General features: G+C 48.2%; 1 protein-coding gene across 15 annotated transcripts in view; it reads right to left on the minus strand.

Moving 5' to 3' along the window:
* The window catches only part of afdna (afadin, adherens junction formation factor a), a 138,724-nt gene that overhangs the window by 56,192 nt on the left and 64,380 nt on the right, over positions 1-18,152 (minus strand). For 8 of the 15 annotated variants that reach the window (XM_082976870.1, XM_082976869.1, XM_082976862.1 and 5 more), the window contains exons 4-11: positions 15,150-15,304; positions 14,847-15,007; positions 9,975-10,132; positions 8,999-9,086; positions 8,607-8,765; positions 5,393-5,437; positions 410-504; positions 53-306 (exon numbers count right to left, since the gene is read on the minus strand). In XM_082976870.1, coding sequence (XP_082832996.1) covers positions 53-306; positions 410-504; positions 5,393-5,437; positions 8,607-8,765; positions 8,999-9,086; positions 9,975-10,132; positions 14,847-15,007; positions 15,150-15,304 — 1,115 coding nt within the window. The remainder of the gene's footprint in view (positions 1-52; positions 307-409; positions 505-5,392; positions 5,438-8,606; positions 8,766-8,998; positions 9,087-9,974; positions 10,133-14,846; positions 15,008-15,149; positions 15,305-18,152) is intronic. The other 7 variants (XM_082976872.1, XM_082976865.1, XM_082976871.1 and 4 more) reach the window with 1 other exon arrangement.

Genomic DNA, 18,152 nt, shown 5'->3' on the forward strand with positions numbered 1-18,152 from the left:
CGATATTACCTGACAGTAACCAAGACGTGTCAGCAGCGATCACTCCACCTACCCTGACTTGTGCCTTCCTCTCATCATTGGTCCGGGCCCCCCCTTGCCCATGCTGTGGTCGTAGCTGGGGTCCACAAACTTGAAGACGTGGGAGGCTCCGAACTGCAGTGTGGCTCCGCTTCGCAGCACGGTGGTCTCTGTGACACGCTGGCCGTCCACGTAGGTCTCAGCCTCCATATTGTGCGGCGTCACTGTCACCAGACCCTCTGTGTGCATCAGTTTGCTGTGGTGGGGCAGGATACCTGGACCAAACAGCTGGAGACAAAATACACTCGGTATCACAACACCCTTGAACTTACAGCTAGGTCAATGTAGCACGTGACCACACACACACACACACACACACACACGTCCTTACCTGGATGGAGCCGTCGTCTGTCGTGTCTGAGCCCACCTCAGTGACACTGTGCTGCAGACGGTAGAGCTTCGGTTTGTCCCTGGAGTCGGAGCCGTCTACGGTGGAGACCAGGAGACAGTCAGTACTCTCAATATGGAGAGACACACACACACACTACAGAGCACAGCAGGAGACACACACACACACTACAGAGCACAGCAGGACACACACACACACACACACACTACAGAGCACAGCAGGAGACACACACACACACACACACTACAGAGCACAGCAGGAGACACACACACACACACACACTACAGAGCACAGCAGGAGACACACACACACTACAGAGCACAGCAGGAGAGACCCCCACACACACAACACTACAGAGCACAGCAGGAGAGACCCCCACACACACTACAGAGCACAGCAGGAGAGACCCCCACACACACACACTACAGAGCACAGCAGGAGAGACCCCCACACACACACTACAGAGCACAGCAGGAGAGACCCCCACACACACACTACAGAGCACAGCAGGAGAGACCCCCACACACACACACTACAGAGCACAGCAGGAGAGACCCCCACACACACACTACAGAGCACAGCAGGAGAGACCCCCACACACACACACTACAGAGCACAGCAGGAGAGACCCCCACACACACACACTACAGAGCACAGCAGGAGAGACCCCCACACACACACACTACAGAGCACAGCAGGAGAGACCCCCACACACACACACTACAGAGCACAGCAGGAGAGACCCCCACACACACACACTACAGAGCACAGCAGGAGAGACCCCCACACACACACTACAGAGCACAGCAGGAGAGACCCCCACACACACACACTACAGAGCACAGCAGGAGAGACCCCCACACACACACTACAGAGCACAGCAGGAGAGACGCCCACACACACACACTACAGAGCACAGCAGGAGAGACCCCCACACACACACTACAGAGCACAGCAGGAGAGACCCCCACACACACACTACAGAGCACAGCAGGAGAGACCCCCACACACACACACTACAGAGCACAGCAGGAGAGACCCCCACACACACACTACAGAGCACAGCAGGAGAGACCCCCACACACACACACTACAGAGCACAGCAGGAGAGACCCCCACACACACACACTACAGAGCACAGCAGGAGAGACCCCCACACACACACACTACAGAGCACAGCAGGAGAGACCCCCACACACACACACTACAGAGCACAGCAGGAGAGACCCCCCCACACACACACTACAGAGCACAGCAGGAGAGACCCCCCCACACACACACTACAGAGCACAGCAGGAGAGACCCCCCCACACACACACTACAGAGCACAGCAGGAGAGACCCCCACACACACACTACAGAGCACAGCAGGAGAGACCCCCCCACACACACACTACAGAGCACAGCAGGAGAGACCCCCCCACACACACACTACAGAGCACAGCAGGAGAGACCCCCCCACACACACACAACAGAGCACAGCAGGAGAGACCCCCACACACACACACTACAGAGCACAGCAGGAGAGACCCCCCCACACACACACTACAGAGCACAGCAGGAGAGACCCCCCCACACACACACTACAGAGCACAGCAGGAGAGACCCCCCCACACACACACTACAGAGCACAGCAGGAGAGACCCCCCCACACACACACTACAGAGCACAGCAGGAGAGACCCCCCCACACACACACTACAGAGCACAGCAGGAGAGACCCCCACACACACTACAGAGCAGAGCAGGAGACACACACTACAGAGCAGAGCAGGAGACACACACTACAGAGCAGAGCAGGAGACACACACTACAGAGCAGAGCAGGAGACACACACTACAGAGCAGAGCAGGAGACACACACACTACAGAGCAGAGCAGGAGACACACACACACTACAGAGCAGAGCAGGAGACACACACACACTACAGAGCAGAGCAGGAGACACACACACACTACAGAGCAGAGCAGGAGACACACACTACAGAGCAGAGCAGGAGACACACACTACAGAGCAGAGCAGGAGACACACACACACTACAGAGCAGAGCAGGAGACACACACACACTACAGAGCAGAGCAGGAGACACACACACACTACAGAGCAGAGCAGGAGACACACACACACTACAGAGCAGAGCAGGAGACACACACACACTACAGAGCAGAGCAGGAGACACACACACACTACAGAGCAGAGCAGGAGACACACACACACTACAGAGCAGAGCAGGAGACACACACTACAGAGCAGAGCAGGAGACACACACACACTACAGAGCAGAGCAGGAGACACACACTACAGAGCAGAGCAGGAGACACACACACACTACAGAGCAGAGCAGGAGACACACACACACTACAGAGCGGGGATTTGAGTCGTACACCTCACAAACAATACACACGAGGGGAAATAGACATACAAGACCATGTATTTCTAACAACTACCAGTAGACCAGATCAGTTGTGTATTTTGATTAGTAAACCACATATTTTAGTAAAAGCAAGCAGGAACTTAGTTAACATGTATTCGTCTTCTGAAAATTCTGTTGTGAAAATCCTCATTTGCAAAAAAGCACTTGCTATTGTTAAGCCAAACAATATTGGTCATGGGCCTTAAACGTGGCTTAGTGCAGAGGAGCTGACCTAACGTGGCTTAGTGCAGAGGAGCTGACCTAACGTGGCTTAGCGCAGAGGAGCTGACCTAACGTGGCTTAGCGCAGAGGAGCTGACCTAACGTGGCTTAGTGCAGAGGAGCTGACCTAACGTGGCTTAGTGCAGAGGAGCTGACCTAACGTGGCTTAGCGCAGAGGAGCTGACCTAACGTGGCTTAGTGCAGAGGAGCTGACCTAACGTGGCTTAGTGCAGAGGAGCTGACCTAACGTGGCTTAGTGCAGAGGAGCTGACCTAACGTGGCTTAGTGCAGAGGAGCTGACCTAATGTGGCTTAGCGCAGAGGAGCTGACCTAACGTGGCTTAGCGCAGAGGAGCTGACCTAACGTGGCTTAGCGCAGAGGAGCTGACCTAACGTGGCTTAGTGCAGAGGAGCTGACCTAACGTGGCTTAGTGCAGAGGAGCTGACCTAACGTGGCTTAGCGCAGAGGAGCTGACCTAACGTGGCTTAGCGCAGAGGAGCTGACCTAACGTGGCTTAGCGCAGAGGAGCTGACCTAACGTGGCTTAGTGCAGAGGAGCTGACCTAACGTGGCTTAGTGCAGAGGAGCTGACCTAACGTGGCTTAGTGCAGAGGAGCTGACCTAACGTGGCTTAGTGCAGAGGAGCTGACCTAACGTGGCTTAGTGCAGAGGAGCTGACCTAACGTGGCTTAGTGCAGAGGAGCTGACCTAACGTGGCTTAGTGCAGAGGAGCTGACCTAACGTGGCTTAGTGCAGAGGAGCTGACCTAACGTGGCTTAGTGCAGAGGAGCTGACCTAACGTGGCTTAGTGCAGAGGAGCTGACCTAACGTGGCTTAGTGCAGAGGAGCTGACCTAACGTGGCTTAGTGCAGAGGAGCTGACCTAACGTGGCTTAGTGCAGAGGAGCTGACCTAACGTGGCTTAGTGCAGAGGAGCTGACCTAACGTGGCTTAGTGCAGAGGAGCTGACCTAACGTGGCTTAGCGCAGAGGAGCTGACCTAACGTGGCTTAGTGCAGAGGAGCTGACCTAACGTGGCTTAGTGCAGAGGAGCTGACCTAACGTGGCTTAGTGCAGAGGAGCTGACCTAACGTGGCTTAGTGCAGAGGAGCTGACCTAACGTGGCTTAGTGCAGAGGAGCTGACCTAACGTGGCTTAGTGCAGAGGAGCTGACCTAACGTGGCTTAGTGCAGAGGAGCTGACCTAACGTGGCTTAGTGCAGAGGAGCTGACCTAACGTGGCTTAGTGCAGAGGAGCTGACCTAACGTGGCTTAGTGCAGAGGAGCTGACCTAACGTGGCTTAGTGCAGAGGAGCTGACCTAACGTGGCTTAGTGCAGAGGAGCTGACCTAACGTGGCTTAGTGCAGAGGAGCTGACCTAACGTGGCTTAGTGCAGAGGAGCTGACCTAACGTGGCTTAGTGCAGAGGAGCTGACCTAACGTGGCTTAGTGCAGAGGAGCTGACCTAACGTGGCTTAGTGCAGAGGAGCTGACCTAACGTGGCTTAGTGCAGAGGAGCTGACCTAACGTGGCTTAGTGCAGAGGAGCTGACCTAACGTGGCTTAGTGCAGAGGAGCTGACCTAACGTGGCTTAGTGCAGAGGAGCTGACCTAACGTGGCTTAGTGCAGAGGAGCTGACCTAACGTGGCTTAGTGCAGAGGAGCTGACCTAACGTGGCTTAGTGCAGAGGAGCTGACCTAACGTGGCTTAGTGCAGAGGAGCTGACCTAACGTGGCTTAGTGCAGAGGAGCTGACCTAACGTGGCTTAGTGCAGAGGAGCTGACCTAACGTGGCTTAGTGCAGAGGAGCTGACCTAACGTGGCTTAGTGCAGAGGAGCTGACCTAACGTGGCTTAGTGCAGAGGAGCTGACCTAACGTGGCTTAGTGCAGAGGAGCTGACCTAACGTGGCTAGCCTTCACACAACCCCTCCCTAGACAGTGAGGCCCTTCTCTGATTGGCTGAATCATGGAGCAAAAAGGAATTCAGGAAAGTAGCATTCAGTTGCCCATAGACACTGATCTCAGGTCTGTTTTGTGCCGTTTCCCCGTAATAGTAATGGTCAGCATTTTGGGGGTTGAGAAGCTGATCCTAGATCTGTGTCAAAGGGCAACTTTTGAGAGTGGGTAGAAGTTGAACCTAACCACTGATACGATCAGATCGTTTTCCATCACTATAACGGTCAAAAATAGAATACTCAATCTTCAGGGTAATCTGATCCTAGATCTGTAGTTAAGGGCAACTTCTACCACAAGCCAGCTTGTTTCCAGAGAAACACAGCAGTAGAAGGGTCTGGTGATGAGAGTGGAGAGGCATGTGTGGTGGGTAGGCAGGTTTACCTTCCAGGTGCTGATACGTGTAGTAGCCATAGTGATTCCCCCTCCCTAGGTGAGCAGACATGCAGAGGAGGCGGCCGCAGTAGGGACAGACAGAACAAACACCATGCCAGAGGAGGCCAGGAGAGAGGACACACACACACACACACACACACACACACACACACACACACACACACACACACACACACACACACACACACACACACACACACACACACACAGCAAAGGGTGAAAATGTTACAGCAAGGAGAAAATGCAGCGCCATTCTTCGCCTCACACACACACACCCCAGAGTCCACACACAGATGCGCACATCCCAGAGTCCACACACACACACACACACACTTGTGCGAACATGCAGGGAAATAGTCCAAAACACACACTTCAGACTTCCACACACAGACACACAGCTTTCCCCCAAACACTCAACACACCTTGAATCCCTCATGCGGAAAGAAGAAAAGAGCATGTCTCCCAGGCTAGGGTTTTGTTGCAATGCACTCAAACGGATCTCAAACATTCAAACCGAATCTCTTAGATACCTAAATAACTAGTAACTACTAAATAAATCTCTGACGGGGTTAAGATGGTTCTGAGAGACAGGGTTAGTTAACTGTATGGGTGATAGGTTGGTCAGGGGAGCATGGAGGGCAACAAGCAGCTGTTAGGGCCAGCCCAGCAGTGAGGACTGGCCAAGTTCCTGGACACAACATCTATCTGAGGACTAGCTAACTTAGACCTGATGTATTCTCTTGGTGGAGTGGGGGGAAGGGGGGCAGGAGATGCTTCTAAGTAGAGGTCAACCGATTATGATTTTTCAACACCGATACCGATTATTGGAGCACCACAAAAAAAAAACGGATTAATTGGCCGATTTTTTAAATTTATTTGTAATAATGACAATTACAACAAAACTGAATGAACACTTACAGCGGGGGGGAAAGTATTTGATCCCCTGCTGATTTTGTACATTTGCCAACTGACAAAGAAAGGATCAGTCTATAATTTTAACGGTAGGTTTATTTGAACAGTGAGAGACAGAATAACAACAAAAATATACAGAAAAATGCATGTCAAAAATGTAATAAATTGATTTGCATTTTAATGAGGGAAATAAGTATTTGACCCCCTCTCAATCAGAAAGATTTCTGGCTCCCAGGTGTCTTTTATACAGGTAACGAGCTGAGATTAGGAGCACACTCTTAAAGGGAGTGCTCCTAATCTCAGCTTGTTACCTGTATAAAAGACACCTGTCCACAGAAGCAATCAATCAATCAGATTCCAAACTCTCCACCATGGCCAAGACCAAAGAGCTCTCCAAGGATATCAGGGACAAGATTGTAGACCTACACAAGGCTGGAATGGGCTACAAGACCATCGCCAAGCAGCAAATCAGACTTAATTATAATATAATAACACACAGAAATACGAGCCTTAGGTCATTAATATGGTCGAATCCGGGAAACTATCATCTCGAAAACAAAACGTTTATTCTTTCCGTATTTTATCTAACGGGTGGCATCCCTAAGTCTAAATATTGCTGCTACATTGCACAACCTTCAATGTTATGTCATAATTACGTAAAATTCTGGCAAATTAGTTCGCAACGAGCCAGGCGGCCCAAACTGTTGCATATACCCTGACTCTGCGTGCAATGAACGCAAGAGAACTGACACAATTTCACCTGGTTAATATTGCCTGCTAACCTGGATTTCTTTTAGCTAAATATGCAGGTTTAAAAATATATACTTCTGTTTATTGATTTTAAGAAAGTCATTGATGTTTATGGTTAGGTACAGTCGTGCAATCATCCCCTGTTTGGCGAAGTTGGCTGTCTTTGTTAGGAAGAAATAGTCTTCCCACAGTTCGCAACGAGCCAGGCGGCCCAAACTGCTGCATATACCCTGACTCTGTTGCAAGAGAAGTGACACAATTTTCCTAGTTAAAAGAAATTCATGTTAGCAGGCAATATTAACTAAATATGCAGGTTTAAAAATATATACTTGTGTATTGATTTTAAGAAATGTATTGATGTTTATGGTTAGGTACACGTTGGAGCAACGACAATACTTTTTCGCGAATGCGCACCACATCGACTATATGCAACGCAGGACAAGCTAGATAAACTAGTAATATCAACCATGTGTAGTTAACTAGTGATTATGATTGATTGTTTTTTATAAGATAAGTTTAATGCTAGCTAGCAACTTACCTTGGCTTCTTACTGCATTCGCGTAACAGGCAGGCTCCTCGTGGAGTGCAATGTAAAGCAGGTGGTTAGAGCGTTGGACTAGTTAACCGTAAGGTTGTAAGATTGAATCCCCGAGCTGACAAGGTAAAAATCTTTCATTCTGCCCCTGAACAAGGCAGTTAACCCACCATTCCTAGGCCGTCATTGAAAATAAGAATGTGTTCTTAACTGACTTGCCTAGTTAAATAAAGGTGTAGGGGGAAAAATTATAATAAATCGGCCAAATCAGTGTCCAAAAATATTCGGATTGTTTTGTAAACTTGAAATCGGCCCTAATTAAAATTGGTCGACCTCTACTTCTAAGGCCCACTCACTCACCTTGTACTCAGGGCATCAAGAAGTCTGGTCCATACAGTATATTACCTACACTGCTTCTACAGGTGTGTGAATGTCAGTGCACAATCACACAGCTATTACACAGTTCTGTTAGCTATGTGAGTAGAACTAACTGGGCCTTCCTAACAGAATGTCAGTGCACAATCACACAGCCATTACACGGTTCTGTTAGCTATGTGAGTAGAACTAACTGGGCCTTCCTAACAGAATGTCAGTGCACAATCACACAGCCATTACACGGGTCTGTTAGCTATGTGAGTAGAACTAACTGGGCCTTCCTAACAGAATGTCAGTGCACAATCACACAGCCATTACACGGGTCTGTTAGCTATGTGAGTAGAACTAACTGGGCCTTCCTAACAGAATGTCAGTGCACAACCACACAGCCATTACACGGGTCTGTTAGCTATGTGAGAAGAACTAACTGGGCCTTCCTAACAGAATGTCAGTGCACAATCACACAGCCATTACACGGGTCTGTTAGCTATGTGAGTAGAACTAACTGGGCCTTCCTAACAGAACGTCAGTGCTCTCTTGCGTTCGGCATCGGCTGGGAACGTGTGTATCTTCAAGTGTGTGTTTACCTGTATCTGTGTGTGTGTGTGTGTGTGTGTGAGAGAGATGCACCTGGGCTGAGCTCCACCAGATAAGGCAGTTTCTCTGGGGGTAGAGACCCGTACAGGGGCCCGTCCATGCCCTTCCCTCTGAGGCCCTTGTCCTCTGGTTTCCGGCCCTTCTTAGGCACGTAGTCTGGAGGTCTCTTCTTCAGCTGGAACACTAGGGCTCCTGAAACAACACAAGGAGCTGCGTTATGACCCAGAGCTACCAGGAGAGGGCAGTATAGAGAGGGGACGTCAGATAAAAACAACCCATACAGACAATGAACTAGTTCGGGAAAAAAAACGCATGAACAAAAAACCTCAACAACCAAGTCGGTTAAAACTAGCTTGTGGTTGTTCTTGTAGGGTCAACTCCCTTCAGATCTGCACTTTTCATTGAGACTTTTGCGTCAACACTACCTCTGTCGTTGGGCCAGTCTCTGAAGATCTGAAGAGGACACTCCGTATCGTCCAGGACGATCTCCTTCCCAGACTTGTCATCTGTGTGCTGCAGGACCACAAAAACACAACCGCAACAACCGTAAAACCACCACACATTCAACTGGAAGAGTGACATATCAACATGCATAGACTTGTGACCATACAAGCGTGGCTTAAATATAGAGTAGCGTATATAGGGTGTACATAGGATGTGTTCCAAACCATTTGATTATTGCCCGTTAGAACATAAGCCAACAGCTGGCTGCTCTCCCCTTTCCTTGGTAGGTCTCCCTCCATGTCTCCTTCACGCACCAGACATGACCTCTCCCTCTATTCCTGTCCAACCCTTTCTCCCTAATAATGGTCTCTCCCTCACATCTCTGCTGTAGTAATGACTGACTGTCCAACACAAGACGCTGGTGAGAAACATGCACTGTCCATGTCTGGTCACAGCAGTTTGATGATGTATATATTAACGACAGATGTATAATTGAGAGGCGGAATGGAAGGCTGGAGAGAGGGAGGGAGGGGGAACTGAATGTGATTGGCTGTGACTGGAGCTGTCAGGCGGCAGGGATAGGAGGCGTGTGGCGGCGAAGGTCAGCGCTTTAGCGGGAGATGTCTGTCACTTGGTGACAGGAGAGATTAGGCCAGCCATTCTGCTGCTGCTCTGTCATCCCTGCCTGGCCTCCATACACACACACACACCTGCTGGCCTGGCACTTTGAAGAAATGCAATTAAATTACAACCAAACAGAAGACTGTGCCAACAGTCCCTTTCCTGCTTTAATCTGACAGACGACTAGGAAGTGTGGATGGCTGGATGAGACACAGAATTGAATCAGGCGGGTTGGTGCTGGGTCGGAATGAAAGCTCTCCAGGACCACGGTTGGCTTCCAACGGGGGAGAGTAAGGTCTAGTTGTTCTTGGTAAGGAACGGGGTGCTGACTCTTACCCTGGCGATGCAGTACTCCCGGGGGTTCTCCTTCTCCAGGCCGTACTTCTCCAGGGCCTCCACCACAGCAAAGTCTGCCATGTCTGTAGTGGACAGCAGGATGGTCTTATAAGGGATGTTGGGCTTCAGACTGTCTGCATAGATCCTCAACGTCCCCCCTAAGAGACAGAAACAGGAGTTACACACACAGCACGTGACACATTCATTTTATTATGCCACATCTGTACTCAGTAGATTTTGTTCTCCTTTTGCAGAAGTATTCCACATAGCAGCATACCTCACCATCAGCACTCTGTCACACACACTTTCGTTTCTCTCTATCAGACTGGCTCTGAGTTAACAGACCGGGCTATAGGTCTAGGATGCTTTGCCCATTTCACACAGGGCTTTACTCCTCTGGACTGGGACCAGAGAGAGAGAGAGAGAGAGAGAGAGAGAGAGAGAGAGAGAGAGAGAGAGAGAGAGAGAGAGAGAGAGAGAGAGAGACCGAGGAGGAACTGGGAAAGGGGTTTATATCCGTGTCAGACAGAGGGGATTTTAGCTGGGAGTGAACCAGCAGACCAGACCAGAGGGTTTATGGTTCAGGCCTCCGGATTACATAACAGCTGAGGTCTGGATATCACTCAATAGGAGAAAGTCTAAGAAGTTGATGCTGGATAGTATTGTTTATTTTTAAATGCAGGAACAGCCTTTGTTCAAACAAACTTCCAGAAGTAAATCAAGGCACTCTCATGGAGTGAAAAAATTTAAAAGTCTTTAATGTACTACGGCTAGGCAGGGCAAAAATAATAAAAACGACTCGTCGCAGCTACAACAGCCTTCATCAGGGTGACAAAGAATAGTGGTGGACAAACACGTTTATATCGCAACTCTCACAGGAAGTGACTCAATTCATTACCATATGTAATTGATAAAGGAAACAAGCTTGGGACACACACACATTCAAGATACAAAGAGGAACAAAATAAACATGGGATAATGAGAAAGCAACACCACAAAAATCATAAAAGGAAAAAACAAACTGTGTACACAAGCTCATGTTAGCAAACTTTTGAATAGAGAATTTTTTTTTACCTAAGAAGAAAAATCACCCAATACTACCAACATCAATCGTAGACCAGCATCAAATTCTAAAGGAATATTCACATGAAGGTTTGGTACAAACAACAGCCTTACAATACCATGGCAAGGTCAGCCTCCCAGGTGCAAGATGCCATTCCTAAACCTCGTTTTCAAACAAGTCCACCATTTCCCAGTTAACAACCATGTTTTGTCTTAATGCCTTCACCAAAACAAATGTATCACGATGTCAATAAACTACTTGAATAAGGTGTACAGAGGTAATCTCACTACAAGAAAATGAATCCATTAAAAGGCTTTCTGAGAATGACAACGTTCAGTGTGACAGTGTGACAGATATTTTATGGGGGAGGGACAAATATGAGCAGAAAGCCTATAGACAGCTCAACAACACTGACTATTACCTGCCTTTGGTTTCTAGCCTTTTGGAGAATATGAAATGAGAGTTGGGTGATATCTTGGGCCATGCCAAAGATGAACAGTGGACCACCAAGGGTGCGTTCGTAAATTCACTCTGGTTATCTCAGAATTATCGGGACTCCCGAGTGGCGCAGTGATCTAAGGCACTGCATCGCAGTTGCTAGTTGTGCCACTAGAGATCCTGGTTCGAGTCCAGGCTCTGTCGCAGCCGGCCGCAACCCAGAGACCCATCGGGCATTGTGTCAAGAAGCAGTGCGGCTTGGTTGGGTCGTGTTTTGGAGGACGCATGGCTCTCGACCTTTGCCTCTCCCGAGTCCATTTGGGAGTTGCAGCGATGAGACAATTGGATTAAAGGAAATTGGGGGGAAAAAAGGGGTTAGTTTTTTTTAAAGACCTCTCGTCTGAATGTGCCAGAGTGCGGAATAATTGACTAATTTACAAACGCTCAACACCCGTTGGATATGACCGTGTCAGTAACCGCAGCACCAGTTAGTCACTAACATTCTAGATAACATGAAACCAGCCTAACCAGCTCTGCTAGTGCACGTAAAACAGTCAGTGAGGTCCTCTCATGTGTCTGGAAGTAGATAGCAAGCTAGACAACTTTAGCCAGTTGGCTTGGGTGTTCGACTGCCGTTGTGAGGTCAGAAAGCCCAGATCAACCCTACTCCTCAGCCAGAGCATCCAGTGTGCGAAAACTCTGAACTTATGAACAGACAATCTAACAACGCTCTGAATTTATGAACGACCCAGAGCGCACTCTGACACACTGAAGGCAATTTACGAACACACCCTAATATTACTTTCTTCTCCCTGTCCATCCTAGGTTTGCTTGCTACTACATGTTACCAAAACTCCACAAGGATCCTCATAACCCTCCTGGAAGGCCAATCATAGGCAACAATGATACTATATCAGAACATGCCTTCATGCATGTTGATTTCTACATTAAACCTAGTGTCCAAACTCATCTCTTTCCTTTAAGATACCACTCACACTGAGCTCAAAGATGATGGACCTTCCTATTGGCTAACAATGGATGTTGAATCTCTTTACACCAATACTGTACACAATGACGGTCTGGAGGCTTTAAAGCATTATCTCCAGCTGAGGCCAGAGGAAAGTACGCCCCCTGCTGACTTTCTCCTTCAATTAACACATTTTCCATTTATTGAATTTTTTTAGTTGGACCTTTAACTAGGCAAGTCAGTTAAGAACAAATTCGCGAAACAACATTTTCCTTTTCCAGGACAAGCTCTTCAGACAACAGAAGGGGACCACTATGGGGGCTTGAGTCGCTTCAAACTATGCAAACGTATTTATGGGACTTTGGGAAGAGAAGTTTATTCTCTGTTCTGCTAACTATTTTTTTTTTTTTTTACAAAATGGTATGGCAGATACATTTTTTGTGTTCTCTGGAACCGAAAATGAATTGTTATAATTCCATAAATAGGTTAATTCCCTCAATATGAATTTGAAACTGAGTTTCGAATACAGTCAAATAGAAATGTACTTTCTGGATCTGAAAATCTTAACTCGGATGGCTCACTCCACACCAACACTTCCAAGGAAAGTATGCACTGCAATACTATGGTCAGGGCAGACAGTTTTCACCCAGCCAATCTGATTAGGAACATTCCCTTCAGACAATTTCAAGTCAAAAGCTGCGCCGTATTTGTTGACAGGGAGGAGGGTTGAGGAAAAAGGTGTGGAAATGCATTCTAGGTTTCAGCAACAGGGAAACAAACCTAGTGTTAAACAAGTCTCTCACCAAAGCTAAATCTCTGGAAAGAGAAAGACTTCTCAAAAACACACCCACAGGCTTCAAACCCCCAAAACCAATCTACTCTCTGACCCGCCACAGCCAGGAAGAACCCAGGGTTCAGGATATCATTAAACACAATTGGAGCATCATTGAAAGTGATCCTAGTCGGTGTAATGTGTTCACTGAACCCCCAGCATTGTGTTACAGAAGAGCCCCTACCCTCAAGGATACATTGGTGTGCAGCGACCTCACCCCCGTAACTAAGCCAAGTTGGCTCCACAAGCCCACAGGCAACTCCCCATGTGGTAACTGCAATCACATTGGAAAAACAAATCCGTTCAGAGACCTAGAATCTGTCAAGTGCAACACTACATGTGTTGATGTAGTGGCTGGAGTTCCCATGTGGGTTCTTTTACATAGGACGTAGTAAGAGAAGGCTCAAGGACAGGGATCTTTAGACTGGCTCTTTAGAATAAGGGCCACTGTATTGCCAGGTCTAAATTAGGAAATTAAGTATTCTCCCTTCCTGTAAGAGATGTTGAATTCTTTTGTTCTTCATTTTGTTGTTCTCTATTCAGAAGTTTGCTAACATGAGCTCGTATAGTTTGTTTTTTCCTTTTATGATATTGCATTTCATTTGTGGTGTTGCATTCTCCTCATCCCATGTTTATTTTGTTCCTCTTTGCATCTTGAATGTGTTTTTTTCCCCCCAAAAGTCTTTTCTCCTTTGTCAATTACAATGAATTGAGTCATATCCTGTGAGAGTTGCGATATAAACGTGTTTGTCCACCACTATTCTTGTCACCCTGATGAAGGCTGTTGTAGCTGCGACGAGTCGTTTTTATTATTTTTGCCCTGCCTAGCCGTAGTACATTAAAGAATTTTACATTTTTTCACTCCATGAGAGTGCCTTGATTACTTCTGGAAGTTTGTTTGAACAACGGCAGTTTACTATCCAGCATCAACTTCTGTTTGTTCTATAGTATTTTACCCCATGATCAAAGAGCACCTCATGGATTAACTATAAACCAAAGAAGCCCTCATGTGCCTCTAAGAAGCTAGTCTAAGTAAAGAAGTGGCCAGAGGCAGAAAGTTGCCCCTAACCTCAGATGTAGGATCAGATTAAACTAGATTAAAAACAAATGTTTTTACTTCTTCTAAACAACACTTGAGATCAATGCATTTTTAAAACAGTTATGTCACAGCTTCACCACTTGACCAAAACAGATTTGGGATACAGAGTTCAGGCTGCCAAAGAAAAACTATGGAGGGAGGAAAAAAAGAAAAACTCTTGGTGTTCCTCCCATGGTTGGCAGAGGGCTGTAAGCCATTGGGAACAAGATTTGAGGCCTGGCAGTGCCAGCCAGTGTGTGGTGTTCACTGAGGACATGGGCTAAAGCGGATTAGAATGGCCCCCTGCTCTGTCTGGCCCAGGTCTTATGTAATTACAGTATGGAGACCGGGACCAGAGACAATGGCTTTGGACTGGCCTATAGGCATATCTCGCTCTCTCACACACTCTAAAAACGGCTTACCCATCACAGCGTCCTATTCAAATAAAAGTAACACATTTTAAATTGATAGATCCAGGAGTCCCAGGACCCTACCCGAGTCTGGCCTGCCGTCGCTGCTGCGGAACTCCTGCATCCTCTTCTCCAGTTTCTGCTGCCGCCTCCTCTTCATCACCACCTCTGGGTTAGAGATGGTCCTGGTGAAGCTGTTCTCCGGCATGTCCTTGTACACCTCTGCTGCCAGTCTGGAGTTCTCACTGGAGGAGCAGGAGAAACACAACACTCAGAAGTACTCCACTGTAAACCTACTCACAGAAATATATTTACTTTACCATGCAGATTACTTCTAGAGAGATAGAGATAGATAGATAAAGCTACAAGTGACATTGCCCTCCTTACCCATCTTCTCTGTTCAGTGCTTGCTCATCTCCGTCCGGAATGTGAGCTTCCTTCTCTCTCTTCTTCTCCTTCTTCTTCTCTTTCTTGGACAGTGTCCGTTTGAAGTTCTGGATTACTCCCTCCTTCTCCCTCTCCGGCCCGTTGCTCTGCATCTTCTGTTGCGAGAGAGAACAAGAGAAAGACAAGGGGAAAGGTTACGATAGGTGAGAGGGTGTGAGGTTTGTTACTAAGTGTTTTATTAAGGCGATCAGTGGTATTAGGGGGCCCCAGAGGGGGACAGGCTGGGCTGAGGCCTTAGGACTCAGTGGCCCTAGGCCTCCACACAGAGTTGAAACGGGGCCTACTTAACACCTAGAGCTTGAGGCCTAGGGGTCTGGGCACCACTCTACCAGCTAGCCAAATAAAACCATCAGCTGACTTGGCCATAGAAAGCAGAGAGAGCGAGTGCCTTTTCAGAGGGGATCAGTTAGAGTCTAAATCCCCATAAAGCATTAGATGTGTTAAAACCTTCCAGTGTTCCAGAACTGCCCTGTCAAATGGCTGAGCAGGGGACTCTTCTGAGAAGAGTGCATCTCTTTCCACTCCCCAAAAGCACTCCTGATCTATCACTCACTCACACACGCTCACACATTTCAGCCTAAAAGCCTTTTGGGGAGCCCTCTATGTACCTCTAGTAGCAGATGCTTTTAGGAGGCGAGGAGAGGTGCTGCCACTAAGAGGAGACAAGTGTAGTTTAAGATCTGCTTCCCCTGTGATGACTGGAGTGATGAGTTAAAAGACCCATTCAGACTGGGTAGGAGAATTGTGTGTGTTTTATAGCTCTTTACTGCTCCCCTGGGTAGAGGTGGTTGATTATCCTCACACTGGTCAGAGTGTAGCCACTCATCCCAGAAGATGAAAAACGCATAACTCATTCACATCTCACACACACAAACGCCCCCCCACACACACACTACACTACATTTTTATTTATTTTTTTTATCCGGGGCCAGGGGGAGAACCACATATTTGGCTGAGGAAATGGAGAGCGCTTCGGGGAGCCGGGGTACGAGGTCAAGTGGTCCAGTATAAAATAAAACAGTTGCATCTCTCAAGGGTGCTAAATAGCACTAAAGATGTCTCGGCGCAGGAGGCACTTCATTGTATCAGAGCCAGAAGTCTCGGCGCAGGAGGCACTTCATTGCATCAGAGCCAGAAGTCTTGGCGCAGGAGGCACTTCATTGTATCAGAGCCAGAAGTCTCGGCGCAGGAGGCACTTCATTGCATCAGAGCCAGAAGTCTCGGCGCAGGAGGCACTTCATTGCATCAGAGCCAGAAGTCTCGGCGCAGGAGGCACTTCATTGCATCAGAGCCAGAAGTCTCGGCGCAGGAGGCACTTCATTGCATCAGAGCCAGAAGTCTCGGCGCAGGAGGCACTTCATTGTATCAGAGCCAGAAGTCTCGGCGCAGGAGGCACTTCATTGCATCAGAGCCAGGATGTACATCAACAAATTGAGCAGTCAGTTCCTATGATCCTCTAATGAAATATAGACTAACAAGATCATAGCAGTGGACTTTATGGTTGGGTATTTAGTTACAGTTCTACAGAGGCAATCTGATAGTGTTATCATAGCAGAGGTCCTGCTGTGCAGCAGTTTTGAGTCATTTCACTGATGGCCACATCTTAGAATAGACTGGGTCCATTATTATTATCCAATGATGTAACGGACATTCACAGGAATGCCCAAATCACACCATATAGCCCAGTACTTGGGCTATATGGTACCTTTTTGGAATCCAAGATGGCGTAGCAGTCAGACGTCTTTTGTCTTTGTCCTGTCGTGTCCCTTGTATATATCTTGTATACATCTTTTTACATCTTTTTCTTCGCATATCTTTAAAATATTTTCCTAAACCTCAACTTCTAAATACTCTCCTGCAACCAGCCACACCCAATGTGGCGTGGATCTGTTTTTTTTCTAAAGTATTTCTATTTACTTCGGCTCTGGAATCCCTCAACTGAAGCGAGCCAGCTAACTACCTACCAGCTATCAGTCAGCAAACCATTGCTAGCGGTCATCAGCTAACCTTTAGCTTGGAAAGCTCTCGCCAGTTCGAACAATGTGACTCAAACCAGAGCATAACGGACCTATTTTATTATTTTTTTTAAATACATTTTCTCTCTCCATATCCCCGGATTCCTACCGCAAACTCTGAACATTTTCATCTGGATCGTCGCAACTAGCTAACCGCAATCCCGGGTGACTACTCCTGGCTAGCGTTTCCATCCCGGAGAAAGCACCAATTAGCCTGAAGCTAGCCCGGACAGGGATCCTGCGCTACCACCGAAGCCCACTCCTGGGCTACAATATCCGGAACCCTTCTACTGCCGGTACGGGGCACGGAACCCCGCCGAACATCTACGACTGGAACACCGACATAATCTGCCAGAGGATTCCAACAGGCCCCTCAGGCGTGACGTCCGCTGAAGGCCCATTCTGCTAACCGCGGCCTGCTAGCTACCTAGAGCTACTTGGAACCCTACTAATTCCACGACAGGTCTATCGACGTCCCCCAAAGTCTAACTTGCTATCCCCGGTCTGCTAACTGCTAGCCCCGGTCTGCTAACTGCTAGCCCCGGCCTGCTAACTGCTAGCCCCGGCCTGCTAACTGCTAGCCCCGGCCTGCTAACTGCTAGCCCCGGCCTGCTAACTGCTAGCCCCGGCCTGCTAACTGCTAGCCCCGGCCTGCTAACTGCTAGCCCCGGCCTGCTAACTGCTAGCCCCGGCCTGCTAACTGCTAGCCCCGGCCTGCTAACTGCTAGCTTGTTTAGCCCCGGCCTGCTAACTGCTAGCTTGTTAGCGTCGGCCTGCTAACTGTCTGAATCGCCGTGTCCCCAGTCAGCCCAACCACTCACTGGACCCATATGTTCACTTGGCTACGCATGCCTCTCTCTAATATCTATATGCCTCGTCCATTACTGTCCTGGTTAATGATTACTGTCTTATTTCACTGTAGAGCCTC

This window comes from Salmo salar, chromosome 06, assembly GCF_965601325.2.
Source record: "Salmo salar chromosome 06, fSalSal1, whole genome shotgun sequence".
NCBI classification, from domain to species: domain Eukaryota; kingdom Metazoa; phylum Chordata; class Actinopteri; order Salmoniformes; family Salmonidae; genus Salmo; species Salmo salar.